Source organism: Pelophylax lessonae (assembly GCF_965119305.1).
Source record: "Pelophylax lessonae genome assembly, chromosome: 1".
Lineage (NCBI taxonomy): Eukaryota > Metazoa > Chordata > Amphibia > Anura > Ranidae > Pelophylax > Pelophylax lessonae.
The window spans coordinates 616411385-616426969 of NC_138768.1; the positions used below are offsets into that span (position 1 = coordinate 616411385).

Below are 15585 nucleotides of genomic sequence, written 5' to 3' on the forward strand. Positions count from 1 at the left end.
CTGCATAGTAATAATACTGTTAGTTTACACCATTTGTGTCCCATTGGGGAATTTCCTTTACTTTATCTATGTTCACACGGGCAGCCAGGGGGGAGGTTGGTTCGGGTTTTTGCTGCCCACCAGCAATGTGACACAATGAGTGAGTGGTGGTCCTGATGAGCAGACAAGGAGATAAAAAGCCACAAGTGGGATCCTTCTAAGGGTAGTATTCAGTAGTACCTATGGGAAAAGTAAAAAGTGTAGTAAGCATATACTTCCATACATAAGGTTGCTGCATACCCGTCCCAGGGTCAAGAAACCTGTTTGAGCATGTGGAGAATATGACTGTCTCTACGTAGAGTGCGGGTGGTTACACATCATGCACGTCGGGGGTTTTCTGGAGATTCTCACGCTAGGTTGTGATTAGATCCAGTAAGCAATGGTGGAAAGGATAAGGTCCCAAAATGGAACCAGTGTGGGGTCAGCAGAGGCGTCTGTTCAAAAAAAAAAAAAAAGGTGTTTCCAAGTGGATTCTTTAAGAAGGTCGGAATGTATTGATCATAAAAATGGGTTAAAACGCCATCAACGCATTTCTTTTATGGTGTACCATATGTCCATACTAGGGATGCACCAAAATTATCGGCCGAAAATGAGCCTATCCCATTTCAGCCAATAATGGGTTAACAATTCTGAAATTAATATGGCCGCCGTGAGGAAGGAGGAGGGTGCAGCGCAGGTTTTAAAAGTCCCGCCTCTGGCCGGCCGCCCGCCTCTCAATGACGTCACTACTACTACGATCTGTGTATGATTGAAGTGTCATACCGGGCGGGAGGGCAGGTGAGACTATGTGAGCCTTCACTTCACTGTCAGCGGGACTGTGTGTGAATGAACTGACCTGACACTGGGCGGAAGGGCGGGGGAGCGGCCGCTAATAGCTGTAACTATGTGAGCCTTCACTTCCCTGTCAGGCATGTATCTCCTCTGACAGGGAAGTGAAGCGCTCACATAGTTATAGCTATTAGCAGCCGCTCCCCCCGCCCAGTGTCAGGTCAGTTCATTCATACACACAGTCCCGCTGACAGTGAAGTGAAGGCTCACATAGTTATAGCTATTAGCGGCCGCTCGCCCACCCTCCCGCCCGGTGTGACACCTCATTAATACACAGATCGTAGTAGTGACATCACCGGGAGGCGGGCCGCCGGCCAGAGGCACTTCTTTTGAATGAAGGGCACAGGAGGAGCGCTCAGCAGAGTGAGTAGGAGATTGAATCGTTGGGATGGGGAGGGACGCTGAGGCAGTGGGGGGGGGGGGGGGGGGGTTAGCTGAGGCAGCTTACCAATGGTATTAGTATTATGCAGCATGAGGGGGTTAATGTATTGCCACTTCTGGTCACTGATGCATTAGTGACTGACCAGTGGCAGTTAATTAACCCCTTTGTGCTGCATTAGTGCAACCAGTATCAGTGCAACCAGTGTTAATTAACACTGATACTGGTTGCACTAATGCAGCACAAAGGGGTTAATTAACTGCCACTGGTCGGTCACTAATAGATCAGTGACCAGCAGTGGCAATACATTAACTCCCTCATGCTGCATAATACAAATACCATTGGTAATTAAATTAACCTCTTGCCAACCCATCACAGTACATATACTGTGACAGGGTGGCAGCGACAGGTGTACATCGCTGCCTGTTTTTGGTGTATGCCCCTCTTCTATCTATTTTAAATTTTTTGGGGGGAAAAAGTCATTTTCGGTTTTCGGCCAAGGGCATCCTGCATTTCCGGTTTTGGCCCAGAATTTTCATTTCGGTGCATCCCTAGTCCATACACACATGTATAGATATACTGTATGGTACAGCCCCCTGCTATTGGACTGGGAATGATCACCATTACAATCTGTATCATGCAAAATATCACTCTACCATATATCCTGGGATGCTTGATGTGAGATTATAACCATCTCTACTACATATTATAGTACAAACTAGAGGGCTTCATTGGGTTTGGGCTCCCGTGGGACCCAATGCAAATCTTGCGGGAGCGGACGGTTTTACCTCTGCTGTGGGCGGGAAACGGCGGTCAAAAAATTTTGCGGGGAACGGTGTAATGATGTGTAACGTATTTTCCGGCGTATAAGACGACTTTTTTTATAATAAAAAATATACCCCAAAAATCGAGGGTCGTCTTATACGCCAGGTACTGTAGCTTCAGCTAGTTACAGAACATCCCTATTAAAAATGTTAGCCTGCTGGATGTGTATACAGTACCTTTGGCAACTTACAGATCGTCCCTGTGCTGTAATACTCTATGTACCGTGCTGAGCCAATCACGGCAAGCGGTGTATTCTATTAATGCATACAAAACCTGCTCGGATTGGCTTAGTCAGAGAGGCGGGCTTATACAACCTTTGCCAATCTGAGCAGGCTTTGTATGCAATAATAGAATGCACAGTTTGCCGTGATTGGCTCAGCGTGGTACATAGAGTATTACAGCACAGGGACGTTCTGTAAGTAGCTAAAGCTTACTGTATACACATCCAGCGGGCTAAATTATTAATAGAGAAGTTCTGTATGTAGCAGAAGCTACAGTACATATTAGGGCACATCCAGCAGGCTAAAATATTTAATAGGGACATGATGGCTCCACTGATATTATATGGTGTTGCCTCAGAAGAAGTGGTAGTCTTATAGGGTGAGTATAACGCAGGTGTGGACACAAACCTTGCGGGTGGGAGTGGAACACAAACCTTGCGGGTGGGAGTGGAACACAAACCTTGCGGGTGGGAGTGGAACACAAACCTTGCGGGTGGGAGTGGAACACAAACCTTGCGGGTGGGAGTGGAACACAAACCTTGCGGATGCGGGAGTGCAACACAAACATTGCAGGTGCGGTCGGTCCTGGTCATACATTCAGCGGGTGCGGGTTTAATAAAACAGTCCCGGGCAGGGCTCTAGTACAAACTATAAATTTAAACATGATTTAATATACATGCATCAATTACGCTTCTTAAGTGGTTGACCTCTGGAAGATTTACCCCCCCCCCCCTCCTTCATGACCAGGCCATTTTTTTTTTTTTTTTGCAGTACAGCACTGCATTAATTTACCTGACGGTTGCGCAGTTGTGGGACGCTGTACCCAAATAAAATTGATGTCCTTTTTTTACCCACAAATAAAACTTTAATTTGGTGGCATTTGATCAGCTATGCGGTTTTTATTTTTTGCGCTATCAACAAAAAAAAAAGACGACAATTTAAAAAAAAAAAAAATATGTTCTTCTATAAAACATATCCAATAACAAAAATGTAAAAAATCAAAATTTCTTCAATTTAGGCCAATGTGTATTCTGATGATATATTTTTTTGTAAAAAGAAAATCCCAATAAGTGTATATTCATTAGTTTGTGCAAAAGTTAAAGCGTCTACAAACTATGGGATATATTCATGGAATTTTTATTATTATTATTTTATTTTTTTTTTTCTGCAAGGAATATCGGCGATCAGCGACTTGTAGCAGGACTGCGATTATGCTACGAACAAATCGGACACTGACACTTTTTGGGGACCAGTCACACACTAATACAGTGATCAGTGCCTAAGAATATGCACTGTCTCTGTACTGACACTGGCTGGGAAGGGGTTAACACCAGGGGTGAACTCTGTGCCTAGCCAGTGCTAGTGTACTGTGTGGGGGAGGTGCTTTTACTATGGGAAGGCATTAATCCATGTTCCTGCTTTGCAGAGACAGCAGATCAATGCCTTCCCTATTGTCAGAAGGCGATCTGCCTTGTTTACATTGGAAGGTCGCCGTTCTGGCTCTCTGCCTAATGATCGGCAGGTGCCGGCAGACATCGAGTCCGTGGAACCCGCAGATCAGCTCCCGCTGTGTGCAATCACATGCGCATAATCGCATGCGTGCCCCAGACCCGGAAGTGCAGGATTACATACTAGGTACGTCATATATGTAAATTATACGGTCAGCATGCGGTTAAAGTGGCTGTAAAGGCTCAAGGTTTTTTCATCATTTTGCATTCTATGGGGCGCTGTACATTTCTGCCATCCCAGCCTTATTTGAAGCAGGAATGCTATAAGGAGCATTTACAAATACATCTATGAAATACAATTGGCAAGTTCTGTATAGTTCATGTTCAGTTGGTAAGCTACTTCATCTAAAGTGCTCAGATATATGAATTGCTAACTCTCCCAACAGACTATTAGAATACACTGGATGCAACCAATATATATATATATTTTTTGTGCAAACTGATGCCAGTCCTCATTGTAAATTCTGTCTTTGCGTAGTGACAGGGATGGCTGACATGGAAATGGACACACCAAGGAACAAGGTGAAAGAAGATGAAAGCACAGAGACAAGGAAGGAACGGGAGAAGAAGAAACGCTCCCGCGTAAAACAGCTGCTGGCTGACATTGCCAAGCAGGTGGACTTTTGGTTCGGTGATGTTAACCTTCACAAGGATCGCTTCCTGCGGGAGCAGATTGAGAAATCCAGAGATGGCTGTGAGTCCTATTGTGTGATTTGTTTATTGATGTATTACATGTTTTGGAGATTTAAAGGATATCTAACAAACTTGCTGTAACTGCATAATTAAACAGCAAGAAAGTTACTAAAATGTCATAACATATTCATGTGATTAGCTGACATATTTATAAAAAATATTTATATTAAAAAAAAACAAAAAACATTGAGCTCAGTGCTCCTCCTTTCATTTTCACACATATTGAAATATAATACGCGGTGTGCATACAGTTGTCTTTTGATCCCCAAAAGCCGGTGCTGTGCTTTCTCTGCCATCTGTCTACATCTATCTGTTCTATTTAATATTCTGTCGCTGGTGCAATGTCAGACTCTAAAACACATGGCCTAAAACTCTGTCCATGCCTTTATAGGGACAGACAGTTCCTGAGCTGTAGGCATTGTAAATGAACTACGCGCATGCACAACCACAGTTCATTCAGCCCTGGTTCACACTTATGCGATGCTGGAAACGTAGTAAATCCTGTGCGTTTCCTGCACCACATTGCAATCACACAGCATCCATGAGATCTACTGCGGGTGTCGAATTTAGAAATGACAACAGCCCGAAACAGATCGCAAAACGCAGTTCGATTGCCAAAATGCCAGAATAGCATCGCAAGGTTGTGAACAACCATGCAATGTGATTCAGATGCAGGAAAAAATGGTCCTGCACTATTTTGGTGCTGATACAATGTGATTTGAGCCCTACAAAATGTATTGCTTAAATCGCAAAGACATTGCATTTGATGTGCACAGGAATGCGGTGCGATTTCTGTGCGATTCGCATGCGGGGTCTGCATCAAACAAGTGTGAACCCAGGCTCAAACTACAAGTCCATATGCTGCGGTGGACTTGTTTTTTTTTTTCATTCAGATTGCTGTGAGTGAATGACTGGGCTGTGCGGGCAGATCTGATTTTAAGTTGTGACAGCAGGTGCAGAGAGAAGAACCCCTGCCCACTGTCAAAGTGGGGGATCAGAGGGTGAATGGTGTGTGCTGTCAAATAACATGTTACATGTCACACCCGTATTTAGGTGAACTAATTTAAATGTTTATGCGGTACAGTATCGAATGCAAAATCTAGATTAACTACATCCACTGGACTTCCATCATCTAATATCTCACTTCCTCATAGAATGAAATAGCAGGTTAGTTTGTGGACTACACAGAGATTTTCTTGTACAAATATTTGTATTTAAATTTTTAGTACATGAACAATGAAGCATCCAGTCTGCCCATACAGGGGCTTGGAATGACAAAACAGCAGACTGCACAGAGATTTTAAATGATTTCATTAGAAGCAAACTTTCTGAAAATGTTATTTGTCCCTTGTACAACAATATCAATATTTTCAAGCGTTCTGGTACATTTTCATCTATATGTCATGTTTGTACTTTCATCACGATAGGAAAACTGTTTCTAAAATGTAACAAACACTATTAAAAAAATAATTCACAACAATAGAATGCATAGATGATTGCAAACACTGTAATAGTAGTATGTCATCTGTACTTTTTTTTTTTTTTTCAGTCATTGATATTTCTCTACTGGCCTCATTTAATAAGATGAAGAAACTGACTACGGATACTAAACTTATTGCCAGAGCTGTCAAGAATTCTTTAGTTGTGGAGGTGAGTAGGTTATAAAGCTAGTTATGTCCTGAAGGAGACAATGGGGCTAATTTACTAAAGGCAAATAGACTGTGCACTTTGAGAAGTTGCTCAAGAGCTTAGTAAATGAGATTAGGCTTCACTTTGCAGAGAAAACCCAATTACGTGCAAGGAAAAAAAACGCATCTTTGCTTGTACATGATTGGGTGATGGAAGTCAACAGTTTCCCCTTATTTACTAGTTTCTGGAGCACTTGCACTAGCAAAGTGCACAGTCTGTTTGTCTTTATTAAATCAGCCCAACTGTCCCTGTTTCTGGCAGCAGTAACCAATGAAACGGGTACGGGGAGCATGTGACCTAACCAATGGCTAGACCTGCCCACTATAACATGACCGTTCCTCCTTTTATCTTACCCCAGCTGAAACTAGGGATTTTATTGCTAGCAAGTATAACTGATTTGGGATGGGGCCCTTTGCAAAGACACTACATGGGCAACGTGACAGTGTTTCTTTCTAGTAAATGCGTCTAAGCTATTTATAACACTGCTACTTACACTCTAATTTTCTGCAATGTATTCCAGGGTTACAGAAAAACTGGAATGTTCTGGTATGTAGGTACGGGCCATCTCCTTCGCTTGCCATTTCTTACCCGCTCTCCCTTACATGCCTCGTTCCAGGTTGGTGAGGCAGCCTGTCAAATTGATGGGTCAATAGCAAGCACTGAGGGAGGCAGTCTACAGGTTGTTGCTTGTATATCAGACTGCCTCACGATTTTCTGGTATACTTGCAACTCTTCAGGAAATCGCATGCCCTGGTCAAGACACATAAAGCGGCTTGCTAGGCATAGCACATGGCTGTTTTATATGTATTTGAAATGCAAAGATAACCTCCACAGAGAAGCATATCTAATCATTTTTTTTCCTATTCAAGATGAATTTAGAAAATACTAAAATCAGGAGAAGGCTTCCACTTGGGGAGAAACCTGAGGATGTGGATGACCGTACTGTATATGCAGTAAGTGGTTCCAGCTCTTCTACTTTTAAAGAGTATAGGACTATTGATTATTTTAAATGCTCAAAATGAAAGTGTAAATCGGGTAAATTGTCTACAGAAATGTAGAAGGACGTAGACTAATAGTTGTCAACTTTCTTGATATGGGGGGCCTCAAATGCGGCCCACGACATTACCATAAGGCCGCACATAAAATTCAGTGAATATTCATTACCAGAGACAGACAACAGGATGTAATCAAAGACTACGGATATGGTACAAGGGATGGTCAGAGACTGCAGACCTAATATAAGGGATGGTTAGAGACTGGGGATGTAATTAGGGAGACCTTTATTGACTGGAAAAATAATGCCTCTTGGCAAGTATATAAAAACATAATTTAAACCAATTCAACTTTGAAACTATTACTGCATTTTTTAACAGTAAAAATATTCTGTTTACTTTTCTGTATCCTACTACAGAGCAGGAATTCGAAAATGAGGGCCAACACTGATGGCTAGTATGGCTCCACTGCATTGTGTTGTGCTGTCAGTCCTAAGTGAGAGCTTACTGATAAAGTGCCTTGAAAAAGTATTTATACCTCCCATGAAATTTCCCACATTTTGTCATGTTACAACCAAAAACATAAAATGTATTTCATTGGGATTTTATGTGATAGACTAACACAGTGGTGAATAATTTTGAAATGGAAGGAAAATAAATAGTTTTGACATTTTTATTTTATTTTTTTAAAGTGTGGCATGCATTTTGTATTCAGCCCCCTTAACTCTGATACCCCTACCTAAAATCTAGTGGAACCAGTTGCCTTCAGAAGTCACCTAATTAGTCCAGCCATGTGTAAATTTAATCTCAGTATGAATACAGCTGTTCTATGAAGCCCTCAGAGGTTTGGTATTTGATCACCTCTGCATATACTGTGTATATGTATGTGTGTATGTATGTGTATATATATATATATATATATATATATATATATATATATATATATATATATATATATATATATATATGATAGATATAATTAATATTTCCCAAGTCATCCTCCAGGACGGTCACATGAGAGATGGCTCCTCCTCCTACAGGAAACACAAGCATAGTTAAGTTTAAAAGGCCGCCTCCCAGGCTGCCCCACAGTTCTTGTGTTTCCTGTCCTGCTTATGCAAGCATGGTCCTTAAAACATCCCCTGTTTGTTATTTTATTTCCCCTATCCTGGGCAGGCGTCCTGGGATACCTCCTCTTTCCACCAGCTTGGGCCGATAAGACTATCAGGCAGGCTGGTGCCAATAATAGGGGCGAAGGAGGAGGACTTCCTAGGGGGAGGAGGGGGTCAGGAAGATACCCCCTTCTCTCTCTTCCTTGTTGAGGCAGACAGACAGCTGGAGACCTGAGGCCAGGTGATTTCCAGAGATCCTGCCTTAATAGCTTACCTTGCTCCAAGGGGACTGAGGAGAAGCCGACCTACGAGGGGACCATGCGGCCAGCCGGAGGCCGTACTGAGCCGCACGCCATTCCCTTGAGAGAGGTCTTTTCCACGCTGGGCTCCCGGTGGAGTAACCAGCGTATAATGCAGCAGCCAGCGTCGCCGCTGTCGCGGCGGAAGTGATGCAGCTAAAATGGCGCCGCCACCGGAAGTAGGGCGGCGGCCATTTTAGAAGTGGGCAAAAGCGCAGGAAATGAGGGGAAAAGCGCCAAACGAGTCCCTGGCGGGAAATTTGGTTTTAAAAAGGCGCCAAACTCACTCATACAAGCAGGCTATACTTGGTCACGTCAGGCTGCTGCAGAACTCCTTCCCTCCAGGCGGTCCTAATGGCGGAGGACCAGTCCCTACTACCAGAGGCTGTTGCTTGTGGCCCCAGCCTGAGTATGGTAAGTGGAGGGAAGGGGAAGAGCAGGGGACAACTCCAAAAAATGGGGGGGGAGTCGGTGGTAGGTCCCTTTTAAGGGGGGTAAAAAGGTGAGGGGGTAAGCACTCCTGAGGGACGGGCGATAATGGGCTTTTGCCTCTCTCTGCTCTCCCCTTCTACAGCTCAAACCCGCAGAGGCTACAGAAACAGCGGCTAAACCTAAGAAGAAGTACTGCCGCATCTGCGGGGCAAAAATCCCAACGGATTCAAACAAACTATTATGCCCCAAGTGCATTAAGAAAGTTATCGGTGAAGAATCCAAGCCGCTAGGGAAAGATTTCATTGATTTCAAGAAAGAAGTCTCATCCACGCTAAAAGCACTACAATCGTCCATAGATGGGATGAGACAGGCGGACCAACCATCCACGTCAGGATACCGCACAAAAACGACAAGAGTTCAAACGGTCACTAGGGCAGTGGAAGAATCCTCAGATTCAGACTCCCAAGATGAGGAAGGAGAACTCCTAGGAGACAGCTCGGATTCAGAAGGGCATGACAGTGGGGTTCAAGAAAAAGTGACCAGACACCTATTCCCATCGGAAGAGACGGAGGAACTTCTAAAGGCAATATATGTAACAGAAGACCTACAAGAAGAGGAAGAAACAAGATCAGTAAGAGACCGACTATATAGAGGACTTCAGGTGCCGAAGACGCGTACCTTTCCAGTCCACCATTCCCTAGAAGGAATCATCAAGAAGGAATGGGAATGTCCTGAAAACAAACTTTTTTTCCCGAAGGCTTTGAAAAAGAGATTCCCCTTTGATGAAGCAGTTGAGGTTTGGGCCAAATGCCCAAAAATTGACGCACCCCTAGCCAAAGTATCAAAAAAGTCGGACCTGTCCTTCGAAGACATGGGCCACTTAAAAGACCCGATGGATAAGAAAATCGACGTGACGCTTCGGAGGGCTTATGAAGCAGGGGCAGCATCCTTTCAGCCTAGTATGGCCAATACCTGTGTGGCTAGGAATGTGTCATTCTGGCTTGAACAGCTTAGGGGACAGCTGGAAAAGGTCCCGGGGAGCGAAGAAGCTCAGGATTCCCTACTCTTAATAGAGAAGGGGGTGGCCTACATGGCAGACGCAGCAGCAGAAGGAGTACGAATCGCAGCCAGAACTACTGGCCTGGTAAACTCTGCAAGAAGAGCCCTCTGGCTTAAAACCTGGGAGGGGGATTATGCGTCTAGGAATAAACTGTGTGGTATCCCCTTCGATGGGAAGCTACTTTTTGGCCAGGAACTGGACAAGGTCCTGGAAAGGTCAGCAGACAAATCAAAAGGATTCCCCGCCAAGAAGAAGGAAAAACAGAAAAAGTTTTTTCGTCGCCCAAGAGGCGACACACAACCCAAAGGGGGAAAACCCAATACCCAGAAGAAGTGGGTATACAATAAAGGCAGGGGTAGACCAAACAACCTCTTCCAGAACAACAGCAGCAATGTCGGCAAGCCTCAGTGACGCCAGAAGGCCGGTAGGGGGGAAACTGAGATTTTTCTTTCCCCAATGGGAAGAATTCTGCACCAATCATTTCATAGTGAATATCATCAAGGAAGGTTACAAGATAGAGTTTGTAACAAATCCTCCCCACAAATTTCGGGTAACCTCTCTACCAGGAACACCTCCGGCAAAGGAAGCCTGGGATATATCCATATCAAACCTACTACAGGAGGAGGTAATAAAGGAGATACCCTTAGCGCATCAGGGGGAAGGGTTTTTCTCCAGAGTCTTTTTAAGACAAAAACCTTCAGGCAAACATCGCCTAATCCTGAACCTCAAGGACCTCAACCGAAGAGTAAGGTACAGGAGGTTCAAGATGGGAGTCCATCTTCTCAGTGAGGACGCTACTTCCCGAAGATGCTTTTTTGGTAACACTAGATCTCCAAGACGCTTACCTACATGTGCCCATACACACAAAACATCAAAAGTTTCTGAGGTTCGCAACCAAGTTGGGGTCAAGGGTGCGTCTTTTTCAGTTCCAGGCACTCCCATTTGGAATCTCCTCGGCACCAAGAATCTTTACCAAGATCATGGCAGAGGTGGTCCAGGTCCTCCGAGTAAAAGGGGTCCAGATTATTCCCTACTTGGACGATTTCCTGATATACGGCAAGTCAGAGGCAGAAGTGTTGGGAAGTCTCAGAACAACAGAGGACTTCCTAACATCTCTGGGGTGGGTGATCAACACCCAGAAATCAAACAGAGTCCCTTCACAAGAGACAGTGTTCCTGGGTTACCGAATCAACACAGTAACACAAAAAATCCTGTTACCAGAGAACAAGATTGTGAAGCTTCAAGAAGCTACAAGACGCCTGATAGACCTACGCCAGATATCAAGAAGAGAAACTATGATGGTCCTAGGCCTCATGTCATCAGCCATCCCTGCAGAGCAGTGGGCTCAATTCCACATGAGACCCCTACAGAGACATCTTTTGAGTCACTGGAATGGGAAGACCGCGGAGCTGGACGGTTTAATAAAGATCCCACCATTGGTAAAGAAGTCGCTAACCTGGTGGCTAAAGGGAGATTTATTATCTCAAGGGAGACTCTGGATGCCGACAGTACAGATCAGGATAACGACGGACGCAAGCCTCTTCGGTTGGGGAGCCCACATAGGACACCAGGTAAGACAAGGAACCTGGTGCCACTCTGGGGAGGAAGTATCCTCAAACATGAGGGAACTGGCGGCCGTAAGAGAGGCACTGATAGGATTCCAACAAGAGACAAATGGGAAACATGTCCAAATCCAGTCAGACAACATGACGACAGTCTCTTACATCAACCACCAAGGTGGTACACGCTCAAAGCCCCTGATGAGAATAGCGCAGGAAATCCTATCGGAAGCGGAAGCAAACCTCTTATCCATTTCGGCAGTGCATATAAAGGGATCAGCAAATGTACTGGCAGATCTACTGAGCAGAAAGCAACTGGATCCAGCAGAATGGGAACTAAATCAACAGGTTTTCAATCTGCTGGTACAAAAGTGGGGCACACCGGAGGTGGACCTGTTCGCCACAGCGAACAACAGAAAAGTAAGGTCATTCTTCTCCCTACACAAGGAAAGAGAAGCGCTGGGCATAGATGCCCTAGCATTTCCCTGGAACTTTCGCCTGGCATACGCATTTCCACCGATACAACTGATTCCGAGGACTATCAGGAAAATCCATCAAGAGGGGACGAGGGTAATACTGGTGGCACCCTTCTGGCCAAAACGAGCTTGGTTCTCCCCGCTGTGGAAAATGGCGGAGGAGGAACCCTGGATGTTACCAGCTCAGGAAGACCTTCTGGCTCAAAAGGGAGCGCATCACCCCTCCAGTCAGACGCTACAACTAGCGGCATGGATCCTGAACGGAGCATACTATTAAATAAAGGACTTTCTACAAGAGTCACGGAAGTACTGCTCCAGAGCAGAAAACCTGTAACCAGGAGGATCTACAACAAGATATGGAAGACGTACAGACTTAAGATGGAGCACAACAACAAAAATCTAAAAGACATTAGCACGGTGCTAGAATTTTTCCTGGACGGAGCAGACAAGGGTCTGGCTGTAAGTACCCTTAAAGTACAGGCAGCAGCACTGTCGATTTTCCTGGAAAAACCTATAGGAGAAGATCCTTTAGTGAAGAGATTCTTCAAATCTATACAAAGGTCCAGGCCTAGTAAAAATCTTAGCTTAGCCCCATGGGACCTAACATTAGTACTTCAGGCACTCACCAAAGCCCCTTTCGAACCATTGGAGGAATCTAACTTGAAGAATCTTACTCTGAAAGCGGCCTTTCTTGTGGCAATTACATCAGCTAGAAGGGTGAGTGACCTACAGGCTCTATCCATGAAGGAGCCTTTCCTAAAGATTTTTCCGGACAAACTAATCTTGAGGACGGATCCTCTCTTCCTTCCGAAGGTATCATCTGATTTCCATCGGACGCAAGAGGTAGTCCTTCCGTCATTCTGTCAAAATCCAACCTCACCAGGTGAGGAAGTTTTTTCTACACTAGATGTCAAGAGGTGTATCTTGCACTACATAGAAGCTACCAGGGAAATCAGGAAATCAGCTAACTTATTTGTCCTGTTTGGAGGTACTCAGAAGGGTGAAGCAGCTTCTAAATCATCCATAGCCAGGTGGATCAGGATGGCCATCCACACCGCCTACACAGGACAAAACAAAAGTTTACCAGCCGGCATCAAAGCTCATTCCACCCGAGCAATATCAACATCTTGGGCAGAAAAGGCTGGGGCCTCAGCAGAACAAATCTGCAAGGCAGCCACTTGGGCTAGTGATTCGACATTTGTCAAACACTACAGGGTCGACCTGGTCTCCGCCCAGGATCTATCCTTCGGTCGCAAAGTGCTCCAGGCAGTAGTCCCACCCTAGGTATGCATCGTTGGGGTCTCATGTGACCGTCCTGGAGGATGACTTGGGAAAGAATAAGTTATTACCTGATAACTCCCTTTCCAGGAATCCTCCAGGACGGTGGACCCCCACCCTATTAACAAATTGTATGCTTAGAATTTATAGTTTGAGCTAGTCGCTTAAGCAGGCCAGTTCATCTTTTTACAACTGTGGGGCAGCCTATACTTAACTATGCTTGTGTTTCCTGTAGGAGGAGGAGCCATCTCTCATGTGACCGTCCTGGAGGATTCCTGGAAAGGGAGTTATCAGGTAATAACTTATTTTTTTTTTTTTGCGCTATAAACAAAAAAGAGTGACCATTCTGAAAAGGAACAAAATATATATATTTTTTACTTTCTGCTATAAAACTTTCCCAATTAAAAAAAAAAAAAATCTATTTTTTTCATTATTTTAGGCCAATTTGTATTCTGCTATATATTTTTGGTAGAAAAAAACCCTAATAAGTGATTGGTTTGCGCAAAAGTTATTGGGCCTCCAAACTATGGGAAAGATTTGTCACTTTTATTTTATTATTTTTACTAGCAATGGTGGCAATTTTTTTTTTTTTTTTGGGGGGCTGTGACATTGCAACGGACACCTAACTGACACTTTTAGGTGGAACAGCGACATTACTAGAGTAAGTGCTAAAATTAAGCACTGTCGGTGTACTAGTACCACTGGCAGGAAAGGGGTTAACACCAGGAGCGCTTAAAAGGTTAAGTGTCCCTAGGGGGTGCTTTCTAACTTTGTGGGGTTGTATTTACTGAATGAACACAGAGACCTGTGTTCCTAAAAAGGAGGCACACAGGATCCCTGTGTTCATTACTAACAGAACAGTGTTAACGGCAGACCGCCGTTCTGTCTCCATGGGGAGTGATCGCGGGTGCCCGGCAGCAACCGCCGGAGCTGCTGATTTGGCTCCCCCTGTGGCGTATAGGCGCACGCGCCCCCACTAGCGGTCCCACGTAGCGACGTACAGTTACGTTGTTTCACGGGACAGAGCCGACCTGCCACAGTATATGTACTGCTGGCGGTCTGCAAGTGGTTAATAAAGGCCAAGAAACACACCAGACAGGTCAGAGATAAAGTTGTGGAGAAGTTTAAAGCAGGGTTAAGGTTTATATAAAAAAAACCCAAGCTTTGAACATCTTACGGAGCACTGTTAAATCCATCATCCAAAAATGGAAAGAGTGTGGCACAATTGCAATCCTACCAAGACATGGCTGTCCACCTAAACTGACAGTCCGGGCAAGGAGAGCATTATTCAGAGAACAGCCAAGAGACTCATGGTAACTCTGGAGATGCTGTAGTGATCCACAGCTCTGGTGGAAGAATCTGTCCACAGGATAACCATATGTCGTGCACTCCACAAATCTGGCTTTTATGGAAGAGGGGCAAGAAGAAAGCCATTGTTGAAATAAAAGCCATAAGAAGTCCCGTTTGCAGTTTGTGAGAAGCCATGTGGGGGACACATCAAACATGTGGAAGAAGGTGCTCTGGTCAGATGAGACCAAAATTGAACTTTTTGGCCTTCAAGCAAAACACTGCGTGGTGGAAAACTAAGACTGCACATCACCCTGAACCCATCATCCCCACCATGATACATGGTGATAGCAACCTCATACTGTGGGGTTGCTTTTCGTCAGCAGGGACAGGAAAGCTGGTCAGAGTTGATGGGAAGATAATTGGAGCCAAATGCAGGGCAATCTTAGAAGAAAATCTGTTAGAGTCTGAAAAAGACTTGCGACTGGGGCAAAGGTTTACATTCAAGCAGGACAACAACCCTAAAAATACAGTCGGAGCTACAATGGAATGTTTTAAATTAAAGAATATGGAGAATTTATATTAGAATGGCCCAGTCAAAGTCCAGACCTAAATCGAATTGAGAATCTGTGGCAAGACTTGAAAATTGTACCCAAACGCTCTCATCCGATCGGACAGAGCTTGAGCTTTTTTTTTTAAAGAATGTGTAAAAATGTCACTCTCTAGAAACTGGTAGAAACAAACACAAAAAGACTTGCAGCCAATGTGGTTCTACAAAGTATTGACTCAGGGGTCTGAATACAAACGAGCGCCACACTTTTCAGATATTTGTTTGTAAAAAAATGTTGAAAACCATTTATCATTTGCCTTCCACTTCACAATTATAAGCCATTTTAGGGTTGATTTAC

General features: G+C 44.4%; 1 protein-coding gene across 1 annotated transcript in view; it reads left to right on the forward strand.

The window, feature by feature from the left end:
• Positions 1 to 4240: 4240 nt before the first annotated feature.
• Positions 4241 to 15585, forward strand: part of LARP7 (La ribonucleoprotein 7, transcriptional regulator) — a 49599-nt gene continuing 38254 nt past the window's right edge. The window contains exons 1-3 of the mRNA XM_082275438.1: positions 4241 to 4494; positions 6043 to 6143; positions 7052 to 7135. Of these exons, the coding sequence (XP_082131564.1) occupies positions 4287 to 4494; positions 6043 to 6143; positions 7052 to 7135 (393 nt within the window). The 5' untranslated portion in view covers positions 4241 to 4286. The remainder of the gene's footprint in view (positions 4495 to 6042; positions 6144 to 7051; positions 7136 to 15585) is intronic.